At 36.9% G+C, this 25,687-nt stretch overlaps 1 protein-coding gene across 1 annotated transcript in view; it reads right to left on the reverse strand.

Moving 5' to 3' along the window:
* The window catches only part of DZIP1 (DAZ interacting zinc finger protein 1), a gene marked incomplete at its 5' end in the record, with an annotated part of 35,176 nt that extends 9,492 nt beyond the window's left edge, over window positions 1-25,684 (reverse strand). The window contains 9 exons of the mRNA XM_010295743.1: window positions 9,289-9,345; window positions 10,673-10,721; window positions 13,161-13,301; window positions 14,559-14,621; window positions 15,931-16,068; window positions 16,807-16,968; window positions 20,200-20,324; window positions 21,710-21,794; window positions 25,328-25,684. Of these exons, the coding sequence (XP_010294045.1) occupies window positions 9,289-9,345; window positions 10,673-10,721; window positions 13,161-13,301; window positions 14,559-14,621; window positions 15,931-16,068; window positions 16,807-16,968; window positions 20,200-20,324; window positions 21,710-21,794; window positions 25,328-25,684 (1,177 nt within the window). The remainder of the gene's footprint in view (window positions 1-9,288; window positions 9,346-10,672; window positions 10,722-13,160; window positions 13,302-14,558; window positions 14,622-15,930; window positions 16,069-16,806; window positions 16,969-20,199; window positions 20,325-21,709; window positions 21,795-25,327) is intronic.
* Window positions 25,685-25,687: the final 3 nt, after the last annotated feature.

The raw sequence follows: 25,687 nt of genomic DNA on the forward strand, positions 1-25,687 counted from the left end.
GACATGAACTCTTATGCAAGAAATAAAGAATCATCTAGACGGATTCTTCCACCTCAATTAAAGACTGACATTTAAGTTAGGCCAAAGTGTTATAGGTCATACAGGGGAGTAAAGCAGCAAGCATACCCATTCGGAACCTGCCTGTAACGTGGCTCTTGCAAGACAAAGTTATAGTGAATGCCACTTATACCAAGTGAACCAATTATCAGCGCAACCATGGTAGCTGCTTCTGCCTGGCAGCGGTCAGCAAAGCTGGCAAAGCATATACAGAGGGGTATACAACATCCCAGGAAAGCATACTGTAAATCACACCCCAACTTTGCCCCCCTGAAATAAAAGGTAAATCTTTGGCAGGAGCTTGGCTCTTTCCAGTATGCCTTTCAGGGCAGCAGAGTCATTTGCCAGCCCACAGACAAGGACATAAATGAAGGAATAATTCCATATTGTGACTTTCAAATGTTTGTTTGTTTTTCAAAACAGATGTGCCACTTTCCCTCTTTTTAAACAATGATTGCTTAAAAAGCAGTTCTACTTAGTTTTCATTTTTCTTTAAGGGAAAGATAAGCACCCTAAAGAGGACCCAAAAAAGCCTCAAGATACACAAATGGTATTTAGGTTGTTTTGAGGCAGTGGCTTCCAATGGATCTGGGAAAGAACTATAGATAACCAAAACTGAGAAAGAGTCCAGCTACCATACTAAGAGATCTGTGTTGAAGAGGAGAGAATCTGGCTGAAATCTTAACTGGCTTTGGGAATTCAGTCCCTGACAGAGGTGGGATTAAAAGTCATTTGGTTGGAGAGATGAGTCCTAGAAGAGGCAAACTGCTGGTCAGTGCAGAAATGTAGAACTATCAGACTATTCCCGATCAGGAAAAGGTACATTATGCAGTATGAAATTTTCCCACAAAGCCAAGACATGAGACATTTTAAAGTGGAAGGCTCCAAGAAGCCTTCTGAAACTCCTGTTCCTTTCAGATGTTAATCCTTACAATAAGATAGATCCATCTAAAATAATTTTAAAATTCATAATTACTACATACTAATATGGGTAACAAGACTATCCAGCATTATCCTAATTAATGACAATATTAATTCTTGCTAATTAACTCAAGCCAAATCCTCTTTACTGGAGCCAACTATTTAAGAAACTGTTTTCTTATTCATTTTTGTTTTTAAAAAAAACACTAACTACTAGGTTTGACAACTTTGGAGACAAGGGACCTTAAGTCTGGTCCACTGTCTCAGCTTCTACATAATCCTATGAAATAATCTGCCAAGTCAAGAATTTTCACACTCTCCCTTACAAACAGCTGTCACTGAAAACAAAAAAATCTTGGTCTATCTTTTCAGACTGCATTCTTTCTCTCTTCTGTACTTCAGGCCATGCCTTTAGGCACAGCAGAAGAATCAAGGACAATCCATCAAGAGAGAAGATGGCAAGCAAGAAAAAGAACGGCAGAAAGAACGGCAAAAATGCGAGCAGTCTTTATTTCAGATTGTTCAGAGTCACTGGATTTTCCCTGGGGAAACCTCTCACGCACAGATGTATTCAAATGACAATTTTGTTTTCGAAACAGCATCATTCCTCAAAATTTAAACCCATTGGCTATAAGGTTCAAGACTGATTTTGATTTTTGCACACAGTACAGATTATTATGCTATTCAGCTATTTGGCGTTTAGTCTAAAGTCCTGTTAGCCTTCTTCAGGAGAAGAATAGCATGCAGGATGAACCAATGCTTTCTCTTCTGTCACTGTAGATGTGGCCTTCTCCAAGCCTTCCTCAGATGAAGCAGAAGGACAGCTGCCAACACTGGGCTACGTAGTTTCATTCAGAATTGCACAACCCTGGCTGGAGCTGTAGTTGCTTAGAGGTAGGCATAACTTAGATTACTTGCAAAAATATCTTTGGTGCATCTATGCAACTAGGCAGTTTCAACCTCCACCACCGACTTCCTTCTTCTATTGGAACTCTTTTTCACCTTACACAGAGTTTGAAAAAGAAGTGAACATACATTGCAATAGCATCAGAACCAAAAATTTCCTAGTGGGGGGTATTCCCCATCAAACATTTTTTGCTCTGCTTAGCTCAAGTGCCTTTAGACATATGGAATATGTCCACTTTAAAGTTAGCCAGCTTTCCATAAAAACATTGAACTTGGATAAGGAAACTGTAATATTTACAAGCACCAATAGCAAACAGGAGACTGACACAAACAAGGAATATTCCCACCCAAATCACATTAAGCATACTCAAATACAGTGAAAAAATACTGTAGGTATTGTATTATTGTAGGTAAATAATATTGACATTTTTATTTTCAAAAACCACATGCCACTACATTTTGAGCTGAATCAACCATTACCTTTTTCCTCTTCTGAAAGCTCCTCTATGGGCTCCAGCATATGCACCAAGGGTGCCTGCTCTAATAACGAGGAAGAACAGGAACACCAGACAAACAGGACAGAAGAAGGTCAAGGTCCAGAGTGGGAAAGTTAGGCAAAAAAACACACTGATGTCAGTTTTCCTGATTGCTGACAACCTTAACAATCACAAACCCAATGCAACGTGACTCTTCACTGCCTTGGTGGTACATTTTTGTAGAGGAGACCCTAATACAATAGTCACTTCAGAAGAGATTCAGTTGCCCAAACATGGGTATCTAGTGTCACCTCAGATATATCAGAGTTTTAAGCCATCGGCACATAGCTGGCTGATCTGTCACACAACTATAGAAAAACCCATGCCCTTCCGGCATGGCACACAGAGGCCAGGTCGGATGTTTTTAGGCATCTACAATGACAAGGCTACCTAGGATTAAGTAAATTAATACTGTCATTCATTTCTCATAAGAAGCACTTTAGTTTTAAAATTTATTTTAAAATATTGTTTATGTGCAATTTGATACTAAAAGTTTACAAAAGGCAAGTAAAACGGACAGACATGTAAATCCTGAAAAATATATGGAAAAAATATGTCCACGCATAATTGCAGAGAATTATTAAGTACTGGGTCCATACATGCAAGACAGAGAAATTTTTTATATATGATAATTTCCAGTAAAACCAATTTTAAAAATATTCAGTCACTCCAATATAGTGAGATTCAGTATTGTCATGTGCTTTAAAGAAATCTTGAGATGTCCTCTGCTGAAAACAGCTTCCTAAACACATTGAAATTATCATCCTATAGGCTGTCAGGTACAATTTGCTTTATATAAATGAAGACAGAGTACAGTTTATTTACAACTTTATAGACTTCAGATATAAGAGATGCATGAAAATGCTTCTATGTAGACTATTAAAACTTTATTTTTAAAAATGTTACTATTCACCTTCCATAAATAAATTTCAATGAAAACTACAATTTTAATTCATTCTAGGGTTTATGATAAAAAGGGAAAAATGTGAAAACTATACTTTCAGCATTCAACTATTAGCAGTATAGGAGAAAACAATTTATTGGCCAATATTTTGGGCCAACATACATTTGCCCCAGTCTTCATAAAAAACCTTTGGCACCATAAATCGTTGTTCCACTGTGTAGGTAGAAGGGGAGGAAGTGACTTTGCAGTAAAGATGCCTGCTCTCCAGCACTTCTTGTACAATTACATACAAACATGGAGGCACTGTGGTGGGTAATCACAATGAAATGAGCACTTGGAGCTAACTGACACTCACTGTTACATCTCAAATATTCCCCATGTGACAGAGACTGAAACTGGTGTTGTAAATGCTTGGGTATGGCTGCTGCTCTCTCCATGCTTTCCATACTTGCGGATTTTCTCAGCTGATTTTCCAAGCAGGTTACAAGACTTAGAAGATTTGCACTAAGTAATAAGTTCTAAAAAAAACACTTCTTCAACCATCACAAGATACTAACAAGATGCAAATGTCAATATCTCTTATGGAAACACTAAAAAAGCAAAACTCTAAGAGACTGACTGACAAATAGGCTTCTGATCTTTCAGTCTCTAAGGCTGTAAAATTTAACAGTGGCCAGCACATTCCTGGGCACTGGAACATGATCCTTCACGCTCTTGCTCGTGGCACACTGTTGCCCTGCTCCAACTAACATTCTCCAAAACAATGTTCAGGCACAGTTTGGGATCATTCCCAAAAGCCTGCAGTGAGCCTGTTTTGGAGGACAGAGCCTGAAGCACAGATGAGATGTTCTGGAGTGATTTAATTTAGCTGCAGGGGCATCAAGGCCTCCATGTTTCTTGGTCGGACCCACTAGACAGTAAGCCAGTTGCTGTGTAATTGGATTTAATCTATACTTGTTTTACCTGTACTTTACTCAAATGCAATCTGCTTAAAGGAGCTGACACATCTCTGCACAAGCTCTTGTCAAGTAACTTAATTTAACAGGAAAAGCCCAATCCCCAGAACTCAGACCTGAAAATAGTCTGCTGATCTGGCATAAAGGTACGTGCTTCTCTTCCTGAAGATACCAGAAACAGAGGAAGTTAAAAATCAGCAAACGAGTGGTTGCAAGAGCAAAACCAAAATGTATTACTGTTATGTGTAATATTGTTGTTCACTGCATGACAACAGAGGAGATTCAATGCTAAGACATGGGGGAGTGTAACATCTGGAAACATCAACTTCTCCAACGTAAATGGGCCTTTTCTCTTTCTCTTACGCATACGCCAAGAGGTATTTTTTAAACATCATGTTGGAATCAAATGTAAGAAGAAGAGGCTTGATTCACCACTCCTCTGGTTTATAGACAGGTGTAAAGATCTCCCCCCTTAAGGAGTCCTCTCCTCATGTTCACCAGAGATGTGCTGCTTCTAGCCATCTGATCAGACCTCTCAGCTCTTACCTTTGCGCACATCCTTGAAATCAGCAGCACCTAAATATTACCAAGCTCATTTTCAGGAATCATCTAAATCTGATTACCCAACTAGACCTGAAATCTGTACAAAGCAGTCTTTGCTATCTTCAAAATCTAAAACAATGCTGCTGATGCAGACTAAAATCCTAACTACTCTGAATTATTGCAGCTTTCTCTAGTTCATCTTTTTGCCCCAAATCTCACCAAGCCACAATCCAATGCTAGCCTTAAACAAATAATCACTACAACTTCTGACAAGTAGAGCCAGTTACGTTCCTCTCAATTATCAGCCCTAAATCTAGTTCAGCTGACCTGAGTGGATGCTGCTCTACATCAACATCTTCAACATCACACCTTGCTGGCCAGAATCTTACTCCTCACTTTCATCGTAGCCTGAGTGTTGAACCTAGACAGACTGCTATCTTCCCTTTTGGACTCACACCTAGATATATAGTACTTGCTCCTAGTCACTTCTCTGTTCCCTGTTCCAGATGAACACCCAAACTGTGTCCTTGCCTTACTGGAAGTGGATCCTGGGAGGCTGAAGCAAGGCAGGAGGCATGTTGGGCTCCAGCAGATCACCTGCTTTGGACTACCAGAGTACTAGTAGAACAGGAGATTACATCAGTCTTGCAGCTGAGATGCAACCTCAACTCTACTTTGTTCATTGACACAACTTGAACTCTGGCTCTCATCTCCACCCCTTTCTTGGCTATGAAACAGAGATAAATTTCAACTTCTTAAACCTATTCAGTCAGGCTCTGCTGTGGCTACCTTGCTTAACTGATCCTTCTTAACTCAGCCATAACTCTCATTTTCCAATCGATATCTGCCTAATCCTAACCCTAACCCTAACCCAAACTCAGTGATCCCTGTAAAACCTTGGCTCAGCAATAACCAGATGTTTCTGTGTGATACCAGTCCTTTGCAGACCCAGCCATAAATCAACTTCTGCTGCTGGCATGAACCACTTTAACTCCAAATCTAATTCATTCAGTCCTCCCACACAGCCCTTCCCTAACCAAACAGTACTATTGCTAAATCCTATACCTAGTCCAGTGGTGAATTCTAGACACATCCTCATTGTAACCATCAGCCAGCCTCAGTTCCAAACCTATATATTTGTATATATTTCAAGCATATCATATATTATTTGTCTGTTCTTACCTACTAGTTAAAAAAAACAAAAATATTCTGACAATACTATTGGAAAAGCAGTCTTCTGGACAGTATTTAAAGGAGAAATCCTGCCTATTTACTCTAAACTATGAAATGCTAAAGTACTTTTAGCCTGAACAGAAGTGTTACAATTATCTACAGTGGAGCATCACCTACAGTAAGCACTTTGCACTTGCAATATGAAAACCAAGGGTGAAATGTAAAACTTGTTTGCTGTAAATTGCTGCAATCTTAAAGATGTAAGGAATCTAAGTCATGGCTACAGTCATTATCTCCTCCTTTAATTTATACTCAAATTTCACATCCAAAGAGCTGCCAGATTTAATCTGTGATATCTGTAATTTTGACCATCATCTTTGAATCAATGCACTTCATATATTTTTCTCCTAACTAATCAGTGGGAAGCCATATACTGCACATAAGCAGCATAAATATTAATTTTAAACCAATAGTCTTAAATATGATAAGTTTTTGACACTTACCTGAGGCCTCTAAGTTAGAAGCCTAGTCATCTCAGACTCCTACATTCAAGGAAGAGACACAGGCAACTTCAAAGAGCAATTCAGATCTTAGTTTGGCTGAACCAAATTCTGAAGGTGCACCTTTTCTCTGTTAACTATCTAGGAAGACTTTGACTACATTTTCCTCAGATGCTTCAGTTATATCACTAATGATAGCTGAGCCTTAGTCCACACCATGTTTGAAGACTGAGTCATAGGTTTTAATGGACAATCTAATCAATGTCTGTCTGTGCCTTTTAACTACTGTCTTCAATTCCACCTACTATTATTGACCTAACAGAGATTAAATATTGAACAAGCATCAACATTTCAAGAGTAATATAGGATCCAAAGTCTGATTTTAAAATATGATTAAAAAAAAATCTTAATGAATCCATTGCTTTTTTGTGAGACTTAAGTAATTTCGAAGATAAGTCTTAAGTTACATCTGCACAAAACCCTACAGCTAGCTTAGAAACTGAGAGAAGAATGGTCAGCCAGGAGGGCATTCAAGGCAGATTATTAACTCTCCCAAGAAACCAGGAACAAGAAAACAAAAGCACCAGGCTAACTCAGTTATTCTTTATACCTAAGATACCTAAATTACAAATCAGGTATCTTATAGTACAGATTTAAGATGTGCAGAACTAATCTTAAGATGCAAAAGCTTCCAGGCAACTTTGAAAAGTGTACTTAAGCTCACATAAGAGAGCCTTTTCCAGAATTAATTTTCCTTTCAAACAAAAAAAAAGAAAGAAAAGGAAGACATTTCATATGCAGACAATTGTTTGGTAGGAAAACTATAGCTCTTGTGATTTCAGAGATGCTCTGTGCTAAGTAAACTTCTGTACAGAAGATAGCAGCAAGCACTTTCATTTTCATAACGGCATGAGATGCAGCCATGATGTCTTAATGCAGTACGTAAGTCAATCCCTTGCGAAGCTGTGAACATTTTGGGAAAGACTATAATTTCTGCTAACCTTTATATCCAGAAATTAGGTAGGGTAAATTTAAAAGAAATCCAGAAGGTAAGAAAGGGGACAGACAGAGAGAGACCTGCAGAGATAAATAAAATAATCGTCAGCAAAGGAATCTGAAGGAAACACCTTCCTTGAAGTTTCATAATAAATTGATAGTGAATCTTTTGTATATCAGTGGCAGGAACAGCCTTTTCTATCTTGAGAAGTGTCATAAGATGTCAGAAACGTTTTATTTGGAGCAGCAAGAAATCAGGAAAGATCTGAACGAGCTGATATAAACTGTCAGAGTACAAAAAATACTCATGTTCATAGAACTGTTTTCCTCCTCAGTCCAAATGAAAGTAAATGTACTAAAAAAGCAGTGCCTGACAAGCTTGGTGTGTACGACCTTCACAGCAATACTCTTCAAAATACTCTTTCCTTAAATTCGGGGCAATAGCTAAGCCACTTGCTGTGAGATTCTTAGCTAGAACCAGCACTACTCTGTTGGTGCAGTGAAGCTGGTGTAAATTAAAAAAAAAGGATTCTTTAAAATACTATCATTAATAATTTATACTTAATATATTATTATTTTTCTCCACCCAACAACATTTCATCTATATAGTTTCACTTTAAAGCTTCTAGCAATGAAAGGCTACGTTGCATAGATTAGTAAGAAACCCCTGTATTATTAAAATAATTTTGCCATATTATAAAAATCTCTTTTCATTAGTTTAATAATTCTTGACACAACAAATATTTTGAAATCAGCACTTCATATTTATCAGCTTTTCATTTGTCATCAAGTTATCTAAAGCTTCTGTTGTATACTGCTCCTTCTCCCCATATGCCTTTTCAGAACTTTCTGAATTTGTTGAAAAAGAAAAATTCCATACATTTTTCTTAGACAAATTCAATTTCCTCTCCCCTTGACAGGTTTTTAAAACTAAGAGAAATAATAATTAAAAAATCATTATTTAATTATAGTTCAATAACTCAAATAGTTAATAAAATGGGTTTAACGTTTAAGCATTTTACTTGCTCAAAGTTCATTTTTCCTATTACTTTCCTAAGTAAATGAAATGAAAGTAAAGAATTAATTGATTGCAGAATATTGGTATGGTAACAATACTTTGCATACTGAGAAAAAAGTGAAAACTATTTTCACAAAGCACCAAACAATATAAATGGAGGTTCATCGCTTCCCCCCACTACTAAATAATATTGCAATGCCACAGTAACTAAACTAATAACTATTACAATAACTATAACTATTGCAATAACTAAATAATGTATATGTAACTACAGATATACTCTGGAAGAACTATCTAGATGGAATGACTGCCTATTTTGCTTGTGTCTTGTGTGTTTTTCTTCCTTGACATTTGAAATCACAGGAAAAATACAGTTTTTCAAGAATTAGAAAAAACATCTCCACATTTTTCTCTATACAAATTCCAGTTTATGCATATACCTATCCAGTGTATGCATATAGCAGAAAAAAAGCATATTTTCTAGAAGAAAACATAATTTTATTTCCTCAATTAGTTTAATTTACCTTAAAGTGCTCCAATACCATACAAGTGCTAGGAAATATTCTCAAATTATTTTGATTTTCATTTACTCTTTTCAATAATGCATCTTTACAATTACTTCATAGGAATTTCCCATGCTGACATACAGCAAAGCAATTCAAATTACGTTCTTGCAGTATAACTACTCTTACAGCTATGATTTGACTAGCAACACATTTGAGAAGACAGAGTGTTAGATTTGAAAGTACTGGATCTGGACTTATCAAAAAAAACTTACCATGCACCACTGGTAGACGTGGTTTAGATTCTTCAAGATGCTCTGCGGTAGTGTTCACTAAAATAGCACAGAAGTAAAAAATAATGTAAATGTATTACAGTAAACAGTAACAGACAGACACAGATTCATAAATGTTGCAATATTTAATCATATTTATAAATTATGCAATTTTTTGTGTATTATTGTAAACACGTAGTTTATAAAGTAAAAATTGGTCCTTCACAACATAAAAGTATGTCTCTAGATATGCTTAACATTTTTAATATTTCTAGAACTAGGACAAGAAACTAGTAATTAAAATGTCACTGAACTGGAATGTGAAGCTGCACTAGTCAGATCATCACGTCTGTATGATCTTTGGTCACGTCTGTATGCTGTCTTTGTGTCCCAGGGAAAAAGCCCTGGCCCAAAGCTACTTAGTCAAGTCTAGCCTAATTGACACTTGTATTCCCGGAAGAGGATCAGCTGCATCCACATTTCATATCAATTAGTGCAAACCCTATACATAACATGCACAGAGTGTAGCTGTGGAGTGATTTATCACTTCAATTCTACATTCCTCAGAGCAGGTTGGGGCCTAGGAGCAAATTCACTTGTGTGCCATGGTCTTGTGCTTCAGTGTGGCTAAATAAGACCAGCTCCAGTTGAGAAGCCATACAACCATACTGTTACTATGCGCTCCTCAAACCTACTTCCTGCTGTTAGATGCAGTTCAAGCCTATGTCCTGCTAATAAAGCAAGATGGTTTCCAAACTGGGATTAAAATTAATCCAGCTGTCATCATCACTATGGCAATAAACTTATTTCAAGTCACTGCAACTGCAGCATCAGCTATACGGGTGTTTGTGGTGCAGGACTGCATCCCAGAACTGTATTATGAGGTTTAACTATTTGTAATGGACTTCAGATGTTAAACCATTGCACAGACAAAAATATCAGGGTTCTTAAAATTCTTTGAACATCTGTATTTTAACTGACAAATTAATCAATTTTGTCTACTCTTTCAGTATTTTCCCTTTCGTGAGTTCTGCAGCCTAAAGACAGTCAAGCATGAAAAAACAATTAAAATTACACTTCATAAAGCAAAGCCAAAAGTTGTTTACATAATACAAAATAGAGGTGCTATATATCACATCTCTTCACTACTCAAGCAATCAACATTGTACATTAGAAGTCCTTACAGCTGCAAAACATGAACTCTGAAAATCATGGCATGGAAACAGGTAGGCACCCTGTGAAACACAAATAAATTGCCAGTACTGATTTGATTTGAATAGTTAGTTAGTAAAGTTGATGTCTATTTGTTAATGAATTGTAACAATTGTTTCAGCCGAGCTGCTGAAATCAGAAACAAAATCTGCTTTTTCTCACAGTTTGTACTTACCATCATATGGTTTAATGCTTGCAACTGATCTTGTGGACAATTCTTTTATCTAAAAGGGAAAAAGACAGATACATGAATAGTTACAAGTGTAAACAATCAATATCTAGAAATGCACGTTTAGTACAAAATACCTAGTTTCAGTAATATTCCATAACATAAATTATTGTTTAATATTTGGGAAGAAAAATACTACTTCTGTGGAACTCTACTGCCTAATGCATATTTCATTCATGCTTAATGAATGTTGAAGACTTAATTCTGTTTGCTGTCTTATGTGAACTCACGCTTTGTACACCCTGTTAATACAAGCTATAAAATGAAATGAGAGTGGGCTTATGGGTCACTTCAGCACTTTCAGTTTAAATACTTTCTGTTTCAGCAATTCATGTTCAATTTTGCAAGTCTAGCTCCACTCCAGGGAAACACTTAATTACACATTGATTTCAAATATATGAACAGTTCTCCTGCCTGCTCTACAGTTTTGTCTATTTGACACCCAAAGACATACACTGAATAAAACTGAGCATGTAGAGGAAATAAGCTGGCTGTAATTAAAGAAAACAGGAAACTTGTGAAACCTGTATCATTAAAAAAATTTTTCTGCACTCCCAATTCCCAAAATAGAAGCTAAACCCAAACCACACAGACACACAGTCAATGTCAGCTGAAGGTGGCACATGACATTGGACCCTGGTCCTCTTTTATTTTACCCATTTGGTTATAGCCAGTAGTGCCTCAATTCATTATCCATTCAATTTGGATTTTACAAAAAAAGTGTTAAGTTATTTCTCAAGCCCTTCCAGTTTGCAGGTATTGAGAATGTAGATCTTCACAATTGTATTTCACAAACACCAAACTCGGATCCTTCTGAACCTATTTTACATCTGTGGTCATACTGTTTTGTTTTAAAAGGTCACTTCATTGCAAGTAATTTGTCTCAGATTAAGTCCTCTATTGCTCTAGCTATCAAATTCATTAAGGTGGAGATGTAAAAGCTATTATTTATCTTTCCAATTCTTTAAGCACTTAAGTATAGGTTTAACATTAATCTCAAGAAAAATGTGTAAAATCAGATGTTGATTTGTAATGAACCACCATCTAATAGAGGAATAGATTGTAAGGACTGCATAATCATGCTATAGTCTAAACTCCAGACCACCCAGATCTTCACCCACTGATCACCTCAAAACACCTATAGTTATGTTTGAACAAAAGTGTATTTTTAAGAAAAAACAATTCATTTCCAAACAAATAATTTCATAGAATCATATACTATATCAAGTTGGAAGAGACTCATAAGGATCATCAAGTCAAACTTCCTGATCCTCACAGGACTACCTAAAACTAAACCATATGACTAAGAGCATCATCCAGACACTCCTTGAACTCTGACAGGCTTGGTACCATGACCACTTCCCTGGGGAGCCTGCTCCAGTGACCAACCAGCCTCTCAGTAACAGCCTTTTCCTAATGTCCAATCTGAACTTCCCCTGATGCAGCTTCACTCCATTCCCTTGTGTCCTGTCATCGGTCACCAGAGAGACCAGCACCTCCCCCTCTGCTGCCCACCTTGAGGAAGTCATAGCCTGCAATGAGGTCCCCTCTTCTTGTCTCCAAGCTGAACAAATCAAGTGACATCAGCCACTTCTCCTAAGTCTTGCCCTCGAGACCTTTCACCACGTTGGTCACCCTCCTCTGGACACACTCTAATAGTTTGATGTCCTTACTGTATTGAGGCACCCAAAACCACACACAGTAGTTGAGGTGGGGCTGCACCAGTGCAGTGCAGCAGGACAATCACCTCCCTCAACTGGCTAGCTACGCTGTGCTTGATGCATCCCAGGACACAGTTGGCCCTTTTGGCTGCCAGGACACACTGCTGACTCATATTCAACTTGCCATCAACCCAAACCCCCAGATCTCTTTCCATGGGGCTGCTCTGCAGCCTCTCATCTCCCTGTTTGTACATATTACCAGGATTACAATGTCCCAGTAGAGAATGTGGCACTTGCTCTTGTTAAATTTCATATGGTAATAATTTAATTAATTATTCTCCCAGTGATAAATATGATACTTTATTTTTAGTGTGAGAAGTCATGTATTTTCATATTTCAAACGCTAGATTTCATTATGATTATTTTGTGGCAGATTAAATCCTGTTAACTATCAGAAATTTTTCATCTGGAGAGGTCTTTGGTTACTGCAATCTAGTCATCTTTTAACTTTGTGTTGAACTTCTTAAAAACACTTGGTTTTTTATTAATCCTTTCCTTCTAAATTGTGTTTTAATTCCTGGTTTACATTCCTGTGTCTCTTTCCAGATCTATTCTTATTTATCAACATAATTTCCAAAGTGTAACCAAAATACTACAGCAATACTACTACAAATTGGGAATATTAACTATGCAAATATCAAAGACCAAATGCTAGTAAAATGTTTCTCTATGTACTATGCTCTCTGAAACATAGTGTGCTTCACAAATCAGACCTGCTTCTTCTGAGTAATAATCAGATCATTCTGCTCCTGAAGCCTCTGCCCCAATTCTTCTATCCTCCTCTTGTAAAAGGTATTATTTTTATTCAGGTCTTCTCTCACTGATAATTTAAGCTTTTCAATCTGTGACAGTAGCTAGAAAGCAAACAGAAGAAAAGTAATTTCATATTAATATTACACAAAATATTTTAATGCGATAAAGTTTAAACAAGCAAGTGTCATGCTTAAATATTTTTAACACTTTTTTTCCAGCAAAAACATGTCTCCTGTGATTTCATTGGGACTTGCATATATTACAAAAGAGTCATCTGCATCACTTTTTATTTACACAGGGAAGTGTATTTATTTACCTAAATCTCAATACAAAGAAAGGGAAATACAAACACATTGCTGAGATTGCCTAAAAATAAGATTGCAGGAAAAAGCATAAAACTCTATGAAAATATTTTGGTTATAAATAGTGTCTAACATTTTAAGGTGGTATGATGTGAATTTGCCTGTTAAACTTAGTATATTAGCTCTGAATGCAGAAGAAACTGAACAATATTTTAGGTGCACCATCCCAAAAGTAATACTTACATTACTCCTCCCTTATTCTATTCTTGCATTGTATGTGGGTGTATCATTAACTACATCCTTTTTGGGGAATGTTCCATGGTTCCTCCCCACTGCTTTCTTGCCAGAGGAGGAGAAGCATTGGTCAGACCACTATGATCTGCTCAGTTCTTACATGGTCACGCAGATGAAAGGAAAATGAAAGGAGAAGAAGCAAGAGAAACAAAGCAGGAAAGAGATTAAAAAGAAATGCAGACATAAAAAAAAAATCTGAGGAATAAAGCTTTGTATAGTAAAATATATAAACTGATGCAAAATAAAATGCTATGGTGTTTTCTCCTGGAAAAGCTGAACAGATTCTGTGTTAGAAAGCTATTAACAGAAGAAGCAGCAGAGACATGATAGAAAAAAGAAAAAAAGATTGAGATGTGTGCCATAGGTCCATGGTAGCAGAAGGTACAGGGTAGATGAAAGCTACATGTTGGCAAGTCATATCTCAACTATCCAGCATATTCACATAACACAGAAAACACTGTATAATACAGTGCTCACAGAATTAGTTGTGATCTCTTCAAAACAGAGATATAGTTTGAGGCGTCTGTTGGATTCTTAAATGATAAATTCCGTTTCTCTGGCCTTAACTGAAACTTCAAGATTGTGGCATAACAGAAATACAGAGATAAGAAATACATCTAAGAGGACTCACTCTTCTAAACTCTTGAGACCTAGGCTTTCTAGTCCAACAGAGGTATTATAGTGTATCAAGAACTACTGAAAAGGCAAGAAAATAAGAAAAAAAGTCTCCTTTTAGTTGAAGTCGTTTGCTGTGCCACTTACCAGGGACTTTTCTGTCTCGTGGTCATGATGAAGGGTTTGTATTCTAGACGTCCACTTACTTTCCTGCATAGAGGAAATCAATATTAATCCCTGTTAATAACACATTAACATTTAGTTCAACATATGCAGCTTTATTTTTCTAAATACTGAAATTATTGATGATATGAAACTTGAGTGACCCCATACTTAAGACCTAGAACACTCATCAGCATGTTTTATACATGAGTGTGATCTTCTTACCAATCACTCTAGAAACTACGTATCTGCTCCTTGATTTGTATAGTGACTGTGAATGATAAATACACAAGTATTTTGATACATCTCTGTGTATTAACAACAAGAGTAGTAAGAGCAGGGTTTTTCTCCCCCAAAGAATGTCATTTCAAGCACTCATTAACAATGTGTTTTGCATAATGATGATAAAACCCAGTAATAATATATGACTTTTAGAGTGAACTGAATTTTCTGATGAAATAAAAACCCTATAAAGTAAAATTCACTAAGTTTTCCACATCTTTGAGCAGAAGTGACCAAACTTCTGGATAATACCAGCAGTATACAAAGACCTTCACATCTCAAGAACCATGACATATATAATGCATGTCAAAAAATGTAAAAAAAAAAAAAAAAAAAAAAAAAAAGAAGAGTAAAAAGGTTTGTGGCTATTTCCAAAGGCCTCACAACTCATTTTTTAATAGGAACAACCTGGACATGCAGGTGAGTCTTAGTGCAATGCAGTGATCTTGGCCTCAGTGACCCTTCCTAGCTCAATCTTTGCTATAGGTGGGACTTGGCTTGTCCAACAGCTTTGCACCAGCACCAGCATCCGTGCTGGTCAGATGATATAGTCCTGATACAGAAGCTGATGAGCTCAAGTGCTTCATATGATTCAAAAACCACAGGTTGACAAATCCTGTCAGGAAGTTCTTAGCATTTTTTTTCCATCTTGGAAAATAGAAAATTCCAATTTTTCCGTAAGTGGCCTCACAGGTCAGCCAACATAAATGGTTTATGAGAGCCTTCTGGATTTGAATTGCAACCATACTTGGTAAAGCTTAATTTATTTAATAATAAAGAATAAGACAATATCAATAAATAAATAACATTTGATTTATTTATAAAGGAAAAGGGAAATAACTCCTTGATTTCCATTACAGACATTGTACTAAATAGTAGGAAATATTTTAAAACAGCTGTTTTAGACATTGAGAGGGATGAGAATTTTACTTAACTTATTTAAATAAATTTACTTTAATGTTATTTTAATTTATTTAAATAAATTTACTTTATTTAAAATCCTACTCAGAGATTTACAAAAATGAAAAGAATACAAGTAGTCTGTCAAAAGCGATACATTATGTTACAGTGTTACCTGTTTTTCAAGAAGTTTAACCACATTGTGATAATCCTGAGGACTCTGAGGTTTCTCTTCTGTAAATTCCTGGCTGTCCTTCAGTGTCCCTAAATTGGATTTTTGTTGCATGTTGGACTTTTGTAATTCTAACAGTTGCTAAAAAGCAAGGGGAAAAAATGAAGACTCAAATATGTATACAGATTTCATTTTATAAAACTGTCATTAACACAAAATTTACTTCAAACATCACTACACAGAGATTGCATCAGACACTTCTCACATTTCTCATATGTTCAGCATTTATAAAATTTCATGTAATAATTAATATATACATCTAACATAAATATACCTTGCAAATACACACAGGAACTACCAGCTACAAAATACAAGCTCCTCTGGTAATGCTATGCGTAGTGGCTTTCTGACCCACCTATACTTATATACTTCTCTTTCTAGTCAAAACTCTGGAAAGCATTTCCAGAGCATGTATTGAAAGCACATGCAGCTTTACCGTCAGGACTATAATGCAGAAGTTAGTCCCCTCCATGCCAGTTATAACAATATTAATATAAGGATACCTAACAGACAGCAATAATAACAATATCTACTAATCTGTACACAGGCACTCAAAAGTTGAGGAGTAAGAAAAAACTGACATAGTTGCTGAAGGCATAATTAATTAATCCAAAATAATGCTATTAAAAAAGAACTGAAATTATGTTAATAAAGCATCAGCATACAAAGATATAATTATGGCTATCATCCAGCTTTTTTTTTTAATTTTATTAAGAAGACCTCTAAGATGACTATATCACGTTTCAAATATGTGAAGTTCACTACCATATACTGTAAGGGATTCATACCTTAAAATGTTGGAAAATTTAAATCACTTACATTTTCTAATGTTGAATTTCTTGAAGATAACTCCTTAAGCTCTTTCATAAACATCTCTTTCACTTTTTCTATTTCATCTGCCAATTTATCTTTTTCCTCTTCTTTCCATTTATGAAATGATTGTAGAATTTCTTCTTCTTTTGATTTTTGCTGCTCACATTCCTGAAATTATTTTAAAAACATTATTTGTTCTTTTTCCCCATACACAATACTAATTCAAGCACCCAAACTATGTGTGGGAAGCTGTCACTTTCAATGGGCAACATTGTGACATCAAAAAAACATGAAAAGCCACCAGTTTTTCTGAAAAATTCTGGGATAGCAAACTATACATTTTGCTAGCAAAAAAAGTATGCTTCAAAAAGTTTTGGCAGTTCATTATTTTTCACTGAAAAACACATGAATGACCTTACTTGGTCATATCAAAGACCCACCTAGTTCAGCATCCTGTTTCTCACAGAGGCCCTAAGTGTACAGGTGGGAAAGGAAAACAACAGGGCAAGCAAACATGCATGTTCTCCTTAATAGTCTCCAAACTGCCAACTGTTTTCAGCTCAGAGGACTTCCTCAGCCTGATATAGTTTTCTAAACTTAGTAACCTTCAACACATTTCTCCTCATGCACTTTTGCAGTTGTCCCTTGTGGCTTCATCAGCTTTTAGCAACTGCAACATCTTTTGCCAGTGAGCTCCAACAGGCCTACCACAAGTTGCATGAAGAGCCAAGTACTTTTTTCTTGTTTTAATCTGGCTCCTGCTAGGTTCATTTGATGGATGTTACGTCTGAACTGGAAAAGAAAGTGAATGATTGATACATATTCACTCTGTGTAACTCATGATTTCACAGTCTGTATTTAGAATGGCTGAGCATGCTGAGAGTTACCAGTCTGAAAAAGAGAAAAAGGCTTGTTGGGGATGGAGGGCGAGATACCGATGTCTGCAAAGACCTTTAAGATCATCGAGTCCAACTGTAAATCTAACACAGCCAAGTCCACCACTAAAGCATGTCCCTAAGTGCCACATCTACATATCTTTTAAATATCTCCAGGATATTTAATTCTGTCATATCCTTTTTGAGATGAAGGGACTAGACCTACACACAGTATTTAGGCTGTGGCTTGCACAGTGATTTTTCAGAATAATTTGTAATATTTTATTGTCTTTGCTAGCTGCTGCTAACCACTGGGCTGACATTTCCCTGGAACTATGTATCACAACCTTAAGACCTTGCCCTTTAGTAATAAAGTTCAGCTCACAACTTATCATTTTGTAGATGAAGCTAGAATTATTTTTTCCCCATATATGTTTACCCCACTTTATCTATTAAATTACTTTTACCATTCCATTACGTAGTCACTCATTTTTGTACAGTCCTCAACTTCTTCAAAGTCCTGCATTTCACTGCTCAGAATATACACACTTTTTAGGCAACCCTGCAGTATTCACTCTGAATTTGTTCTCTGACTATAACAAGCTATCATTGTACACTTAAGAAGAATGATATCTATCTGCTGTATCTTTTCACCTCAAAGGAGTGGAAGAGACCAAGAATTGGAAGCATAACAGTTTTTATCCAAATTCCCTCCAGTAGCGGTTCTCCTAAAAAAAACACAGGGGAAAGCTCTTCTGCTCTTTCAATCAGAAGACAACAAAATTATGATACCTGAATTGACCGTGGATGTCAGTCATGGCAGACAAACTGCAACCAGTCACACTTCACATTTCTATCTTCCTTGACATCCCAGAAAAACACAGAAGCTTTGAAAGCTTCTTGTTGTGTAACACTGCAGGCTGTAGCTTCAGGACATTTCAGGCAGTCCCCTTGTAGTTAGGAGACTCAGCTAAGACAAGTGACTTCAAAATAGGACCCTAAGGCACCAAAAAAATCTACGCTCTACTGTTATGAATACTCCAAGTTCCATCTCATAAGAAAAACAATGCTGTAGGGGCAGGAGAAATATGTTGCAGATGCATGTCTCAAAAGAGAGGCAGAGCATGAACGAGTAGATGCCTAGCAGACGACCACATAGGGCCCAGGCCTATTATTCTGACAGTGCTTGCACTCCTAAGAGAAACTCTACGCACGCTCTTCATTTGGTCATTTGGTACTTTTGAAAATGGAAAAAAAAGGGGAAGCTGAATGGTCCTGAGAAAAGGGGATCAAGAGGACTGAAGAAAGGAGAGTCTGAAGCTATGTTCAGGGAAAGAAACACAGCATGTTTTACAGAAAATCAGGTTTTCCTCTGAAAACATGTAAGAAAATAATTAATGGTAGCCATGGTTTTTTTATTCCCTTTAAATTCAAACTGTAGTGTTTGTTTCCAAATGTAATGGTTGAGGACCTTCAAACATAAAACAAAACTCCACTAGGAAAGCCATTTAGAAGTTCTAAATATTGGGAGAAGGTTCTTACAGGTTATGTTAACAACCACAAAACATTGCTTTTGAATATGATACAGGACAAACTCAACACAAAGATCAGCGTTTAACTCAATCATTGGAAATATCTTGTCTCTTAAGCCAAGAATTTGCTCCTCAAATTGAAGTGCAAAGCCCCTCCCCCATTAAAAAATTTTCCATCCCTACTTCAATAGCAAATCATCTGACTGTATTTACTTAAACAGAAATGAAAACTGAGATGATCTGAAATTATCAAGCTTCAAAAAAAAAAAAAAAAAAATTAAACAGGTAACTTTTCTTTTTTCTCTTTATGAGCCAATAAGCGTACTTACAAGATTCAGTATCACCCTAAACAAAGCCTTGCATGTGATTAAAAATAGATAATTACTGCTTTTAAATCATTCTGGTTTAAGGTCTTTTTATTCACACAGCAGTAGCCAAGACTACTTTCCGCTTTGGCTCTCCAGTCAGCCAAATCCTACGGATTTAAAGGCCAACATACAAATGCTAGATTGCTTTGTTTCTTCTCAGTCTCTCTTCCTTGAACGGCTTTACACCTCTGTTAGACAGTAAAATCTGCACAGCAAAGAATAAATCCTACTCAGTTTATAAAGTCACATGTAAAATTACAGTCATATCTAGGAAAAGCTTAATCATCACAAAATATCATAATGTCAAAAATAGCTTATATTTCACCAAAGCAAGGCAATTTTATCTACTTCAGTAACAAGCCACACATCGTATGAACTGGCAATTGCTAACAGAAGTGTTGTCTCAAATAGTCATTTAAAATATGTCTAAAATTAAAGTGAGGAGAAATTGGAAGTTCAAAATTATGGGAGGCAAGGGAGAGCTATGCTCTAATGCCCAAGCACCACTGCTGCCAGAGAGGCAAGCTGTAGATACGCTTTTGCTCTGTTCCAGTTACAAAATGAGTGAATACAGTCCAAAGTACTAATTCTTTTGAAAGGTTCACATTACTTACTACTTATTACCTTAGAAAACCTGACCATATTAGCCTGTTGTTCAGCTTCTAACTGGGTCTTGGTGAGCTGTAGCTGCTCCTTCAGCTTATCAATCTCATCCTGCAATTTGTCTGTCTTTGCTTTCCTCTTCTGTTCTGTTTCAAAGAAACACAGTTTTTAAAAGCATTTGTTGTAATTTCTGGAAATGTGATACTTACTGCAAATGTGTTTCGACGGTATTTTAATAACATCTTCATGAAGTGTGATTCACATAGACCATTTCCCTTCCTATTATCAAGAGTCTCCAAAGACGCTTTTAAATACGTATGTGCTCTGGATTGCTAATGTCCTCAAAGATTGAAAAATATCAATATTACTGGCAGGTGAAATAGTTTATAAAATATTTACAAGAAAAAAGTACTATATAATCTAATTTCAAAGGAATCTAAGCAACACAGGCTCAAAAAATGGATGTTTGAAGGACAAAGTGTACCTCAACGATTCAATTCTGTTAGGTCTAACTTATTCTAAATAACTTTAGTAAGGAGTCCATTTGCAACACAACTTATTATTTATCTAATATGAGCCAGGGGAAATGTCACTGTAAAAAACGTTTTACAAATATGCAAAAACAATCTTTAATCTTGAAATACTTTATCAATTTACCCAGGACTTAATAGGCTGCCCATCATCGGGGAATCTAAGCACAATGTAGAATATTATTTCAGAAATAACTGCATGGAGTATTTCCTTCATACAGCCATTTCAGACTAATTCTTTATATGATAATTAGTTCAACTGGTTCCACAGCTCCTTCCACTATCATTTTTATCAAGTACAAAGTGGACAAGAGCGTCTTTCTTCTTCCAATACATTAACGCTTCCTCAGGTGCCTACTCAGACCCCTTTCACTTTTCCTGCTGTTTTATTTGCCTGAGAAGCTACAGTTCAGACCTTGCTAGATTCTTCCCACTTCTTCTCCTCCCAAATGCTCTTTTTTCCTAACTCATTTCTAATCACCGCCACTTGTCAATACTTGTCAGTCCTTAGCAATAAATCCTAAGCATGCAGCCTAACAGGAAGGAGAGAAGTTAGAGATGAATGAAACAAAGTTTGAGAGCAATGTTTTTCAAACTAAACTTTTTTCAATGAAGAGAGACAAAAGTATGTAAGTTAGTGGTATAGCAACCAAGATTATCATAGATACATGAAGTTAGATTATTCTTGACAGTTTCTTTTTCTCACTATAATTTACAGCCAGTTTAGTTCAGGAGAGCCTGGTCCTGTTCAAACTGATTTTAGGTGACCTGGATTATTTCTGTACTGATAATTCATACGTATTCACAAAATCTATTTGTCTTAGCGCAACTTGTTCGTTTTACCCACACCTTCATAACATACATGCCTAAAGAGAAACTGTGCTCTGAACCCTGCTACTGAATCAAGTACTCAGTGTGAATGCTACTTTGAAAAGGTACTGTAAATACGGCATACAATTTTTTGTTAATTATTTTTTTTTTTATAACATTAAAGTACATACCAATCTGAGATTCTTCCGGATGACGCCTTTGCATGTGACTTTGTAAAAAGGAATAGTTCATAAAAGCCTTTTCACAAAACTGACACTACAAAAAACAGATAAAAACATTTTAGTTATTCTTAATAACATCTGTTTGGTACATGTAGCAGTTAAGGTTTTTAACAGGTTATAACATTTTGTCCAGACGTCAAAAGTAGGTAAATTTAATAATTTCCATTTCACAAGAACAATGACTACAATTCTGAATTGATGTTAATTGCTGTAATTCATGTAACGTTATTAATATATTTGTGTTATTTAATGTCTCTCAGTGATGGTCATGGGCAAGAATCCTATTGTGCTAGACACTGTACAAACTCAGAACAAAAAAGACTCCGATCAAATGAGTTTAAATTCAGATATAAACCACAAACAAAAGATTAATATAGATAGGTGGAAAAGTATAAGGAAAAAGTAAGACAACACTACTCAGCAAAATACACACCAACTCCATCCAACTAGCAGCTCAGGCATTCGAAGACTTTTGTATCACAGCAAAAGAGAGCACCGTACAGTCAGAAGAAAACAACAATAAAGATGGGTTTGAGCATACATAAGTGAGTTGTAAGATGGCAATAATAGAAGGACCACAGGTATGTAAAGGTCATACATTTCAACCAAAATAAGGTAACAATACACAATTTTGCAAGAAAAGGTACATACATATATTAGTATGCTACCTAGCATCCTTATGAAGTGTAAACTGTTTAAATTACTGTTCCTGTAAATTACTTACTGTTTTTTAATTTGAATTTTAAGTTAATATATAAGTCAAATTTGGATCCTACCCACTTTAAAAGATTTTTTTTGTTCACATTCAAAGCACATTCCACTAATGTTCAGAATATCAAAAACAGATGGATAGTACAAGGACAGAAGCTACATCTACAGATTTTGCAACATACTGGTAAGACTGTGAATCAAAGCCCCTAATAGCTTTAGGTAGTGTTGCTTGTTACCTCTTTCTTTCAAACAAATACTTTTTTTTTTTCAAATAAATATTTTTAACAAACCACAAATACTCAGCTGAGTCCTTTTTCCTCATCAGTGTGATATGACTATAAGAGACTGATTTAACAGATTGAAGACCTTGTCACCATCATCAAATTCCCAGATTTCATCTAATGTTTAAAATACTCTCACTGATAGTCAGGTAGGCTATTAAATATAGATGTCTTTCAACAAACACTAAAGCCAGGAATGAAGACAAATTTTACTGGACAAATGCAAAAAAGTGCTAACATAAAACCAAAGTAAAGACATATAGTACGGCAGGAAAGCTTTGCTGCCAGCCAAGAGGGAGTTCACAGTGTAACAGATTGAACATGATTTATGGAATGAAATTGGCTGTGAAATAACGTTATCCAGTCAAGCACAAACTTCATGCCAGTTTGACTTGCTGGTAGTGAAAGAAAGCTCTTACTGCAGGAGACAGGATTAACACAGGGAATATTTAGATTTTGAATTATGTATCATTGTTCTTGCAACTACTTTGCACAGTGTTAGACACTATGTGCACTTTATTCCTACATTGTGCATGAGAAAACAAGATTAAAAATAGATTTAAAATTAAATTTGTATTACTCACATAAAGGTATTGACCAACAAGTCTTAAATTTATGACTTGTAGGTATCAGTACCATTTTATAGCAGTACTTCATGGTTGAATTTACATTGGTGGTGGGTTAAAGGCATTAAATCTGAATTCCAAAGCATGGTTACATCAGATATAAAGTGTGCCTCCACTAAAAAAGGCAAGTAACTATTTACAGGCTTGTTTGTTAAACAGCCAAGACTTCAAGGGGATGAAACCTGAACTACTCTCTCAGGAAAACCAGCAAAACCCTGCATTGCAGATCAGCCAAGATCATGGGACAGATAAATAACACACAATTACTGTTTACTGATCACACTGCTGCCCTGCATTTACAAACCCTAGGAAGAGTTTAATTTATCTCTGGCATTCACACTCAGAATCCTGAAGACACTGTAGGATCTGCAGAAACTGTTCAATGTCACTCCCTGAACTCACTTTTCCCATGTGAACCTAAATAACTCTTAGAGACAAGAATTTACGAACAGAGAGGAAAAAATAAGGGAAGGCCAATGTTTACTTTACATGAAATTAAACTGAAAATGGGAAATAGCTTTCCGTTGCTGCTTTATTGTAAATGCCACTGAAGAGAAGATTAGTCATGCACCCAGATCACTACCGTGTTCTTCAGCTACCACTGAGACAGTTGTATCCTACAAATATTTCAGGAAAACTTGGTAATATTTAACTGGCGATCACAGTATAAGAATTACTTAACTTTACACATAAAATGATGCATGCAATCAGTTTTCTTTTACAACACAGGACAGAAAAACTGCTCTCTAAGTTGCATGAAGGCTTTTTAAAATGGTTCAACATCAGCAGCTTGTCCTTAAGACTAACACTTGAATGAATTGAGATAAGCTTCCCATGAAGTCTGCCATATGTATAGCTCTACTCTTGGGGCATAAGGACATATCTTCTCCCCTACAGAAACACTTGAACCAACTTAGCTGATGTCTTAAAAAATTGAACTTTGCCAGCCTGCTGAAATTGGTATTCTATTGTGCGATAAGATTGTACATACTATAAGGGAATTTGCATTGGTTCTGTACTGCAACTATTCCATGACTAAGGAGAATTTCAACAATCAGGACTGCTAGTATCCCAAGAATTAAAAAAAAAAAAGGAAGAAAACTATAAACATGTAGACACAAAGATCTAGCCTGAAATCATGTCAAGTCTGTGTCCAGCACACTCTCTAGACTTCACACTACATTCAAAGCTGCAGTCTGCATTCTTGAAACCTGCTGAAAAATGCTGAAGGTGAAAAATATTTAAAATCAAACTATTACACCCAGAATACAAAAAATCCTCCCCCCTAAAAAACAGAGTGCAATGACACAGAGAGTTAGAAAAGCAATGTACTAAGGGTCTTAGGAAAGGTCCTTGTGGAACAGATTGTTGTGGAGGCATGAATGAGCTACCTCACTGGGGCTCTTAACCATCATGCCTGAGTCGCTTCTGAGTCACACACACAAGTAGAAACTTTGTGCCTGGAGAACATTACAGCAGGAAGGTGATGACTCGCAAACAGGTAGCTTACTGCTTAGCACCGGTTCTGATGTACTGGCCCTGGGTGTTTTCTGACCATGTAGCTGATACACAAGGAAAGACAACAACAGAAAGCAGTAGCACGTTTATCACAGGTTTTGTATATGTGTGTGTCTGACACTTCAGATGTGTCAAAGGCAAATCCAAGAATACGGAGCACTTATTAGTAAAAAGAGGATTTGTTAAAGACGATATAGCACTCTCCCAAATGTCTGTGATACCAGTGAAATGTCTGTGAAACACAGACAGGAAGCCAAGCACCTGCAAGCAATGCACTCCCTTTTTGTAAGGTCACTGGTCCCTAAATCTGCAGCTTTTCACCCAGCAAGCGACTGCACCCCAGCAGAGTGGGGCTGCTGTGCCACCCGTCCCCAGTAGGCTCAGAGCTGGCAAGGTGTGGGTGTCCGGGCTGCCAGCACCTCTCCTCTCACCTGGTGGTAGCTGGCTCGGGCCTCCAGCATCATCTGCTGGGTGCTGATCATCTTCTTCCTCCGGCGGCACTCCTCCTTCAGCCCCTTGATCTCCTGCGAGCGATGAGCCACCTCCTTGCCCAGCTGGTCGCGCTGGGCCTGGGCCGCCCGCAGGGCCTCCTCCAGGTTGCCGAGCTGGGCGCTGAGGTACTCCTGGGAGTGCAGCAGGTACTCGGTGCAGAGCTGGGCCAGGCGCAGCAGCTTGAGCAGCAGCGGGTCGGCGGGGCCCTGGCAGTGGGGGCAGCGCTCCCGCTCGGCGCTGCAGAACGTAACGTGCTCCAGGTGCTCCTGCAGGGCCGCCACGTCCCCTTCCCGCGACAC

This window comes from Phaethon lepturus, unplaced genomic scaffold (assembly GCF_000687285.1).
Source record: "Phaethon lepturus isolate BGI_N335 unplaced genomic scaffold, ASM68728v1 scaffold4461, whole genome shotgun sequence".
Taxonomy (NCBI): Eukaryota; Metazoa; Chordata; class Aves; order Phaethontiformes; family Phaethontidae; genus Phaethon; species Phaethon lepturus.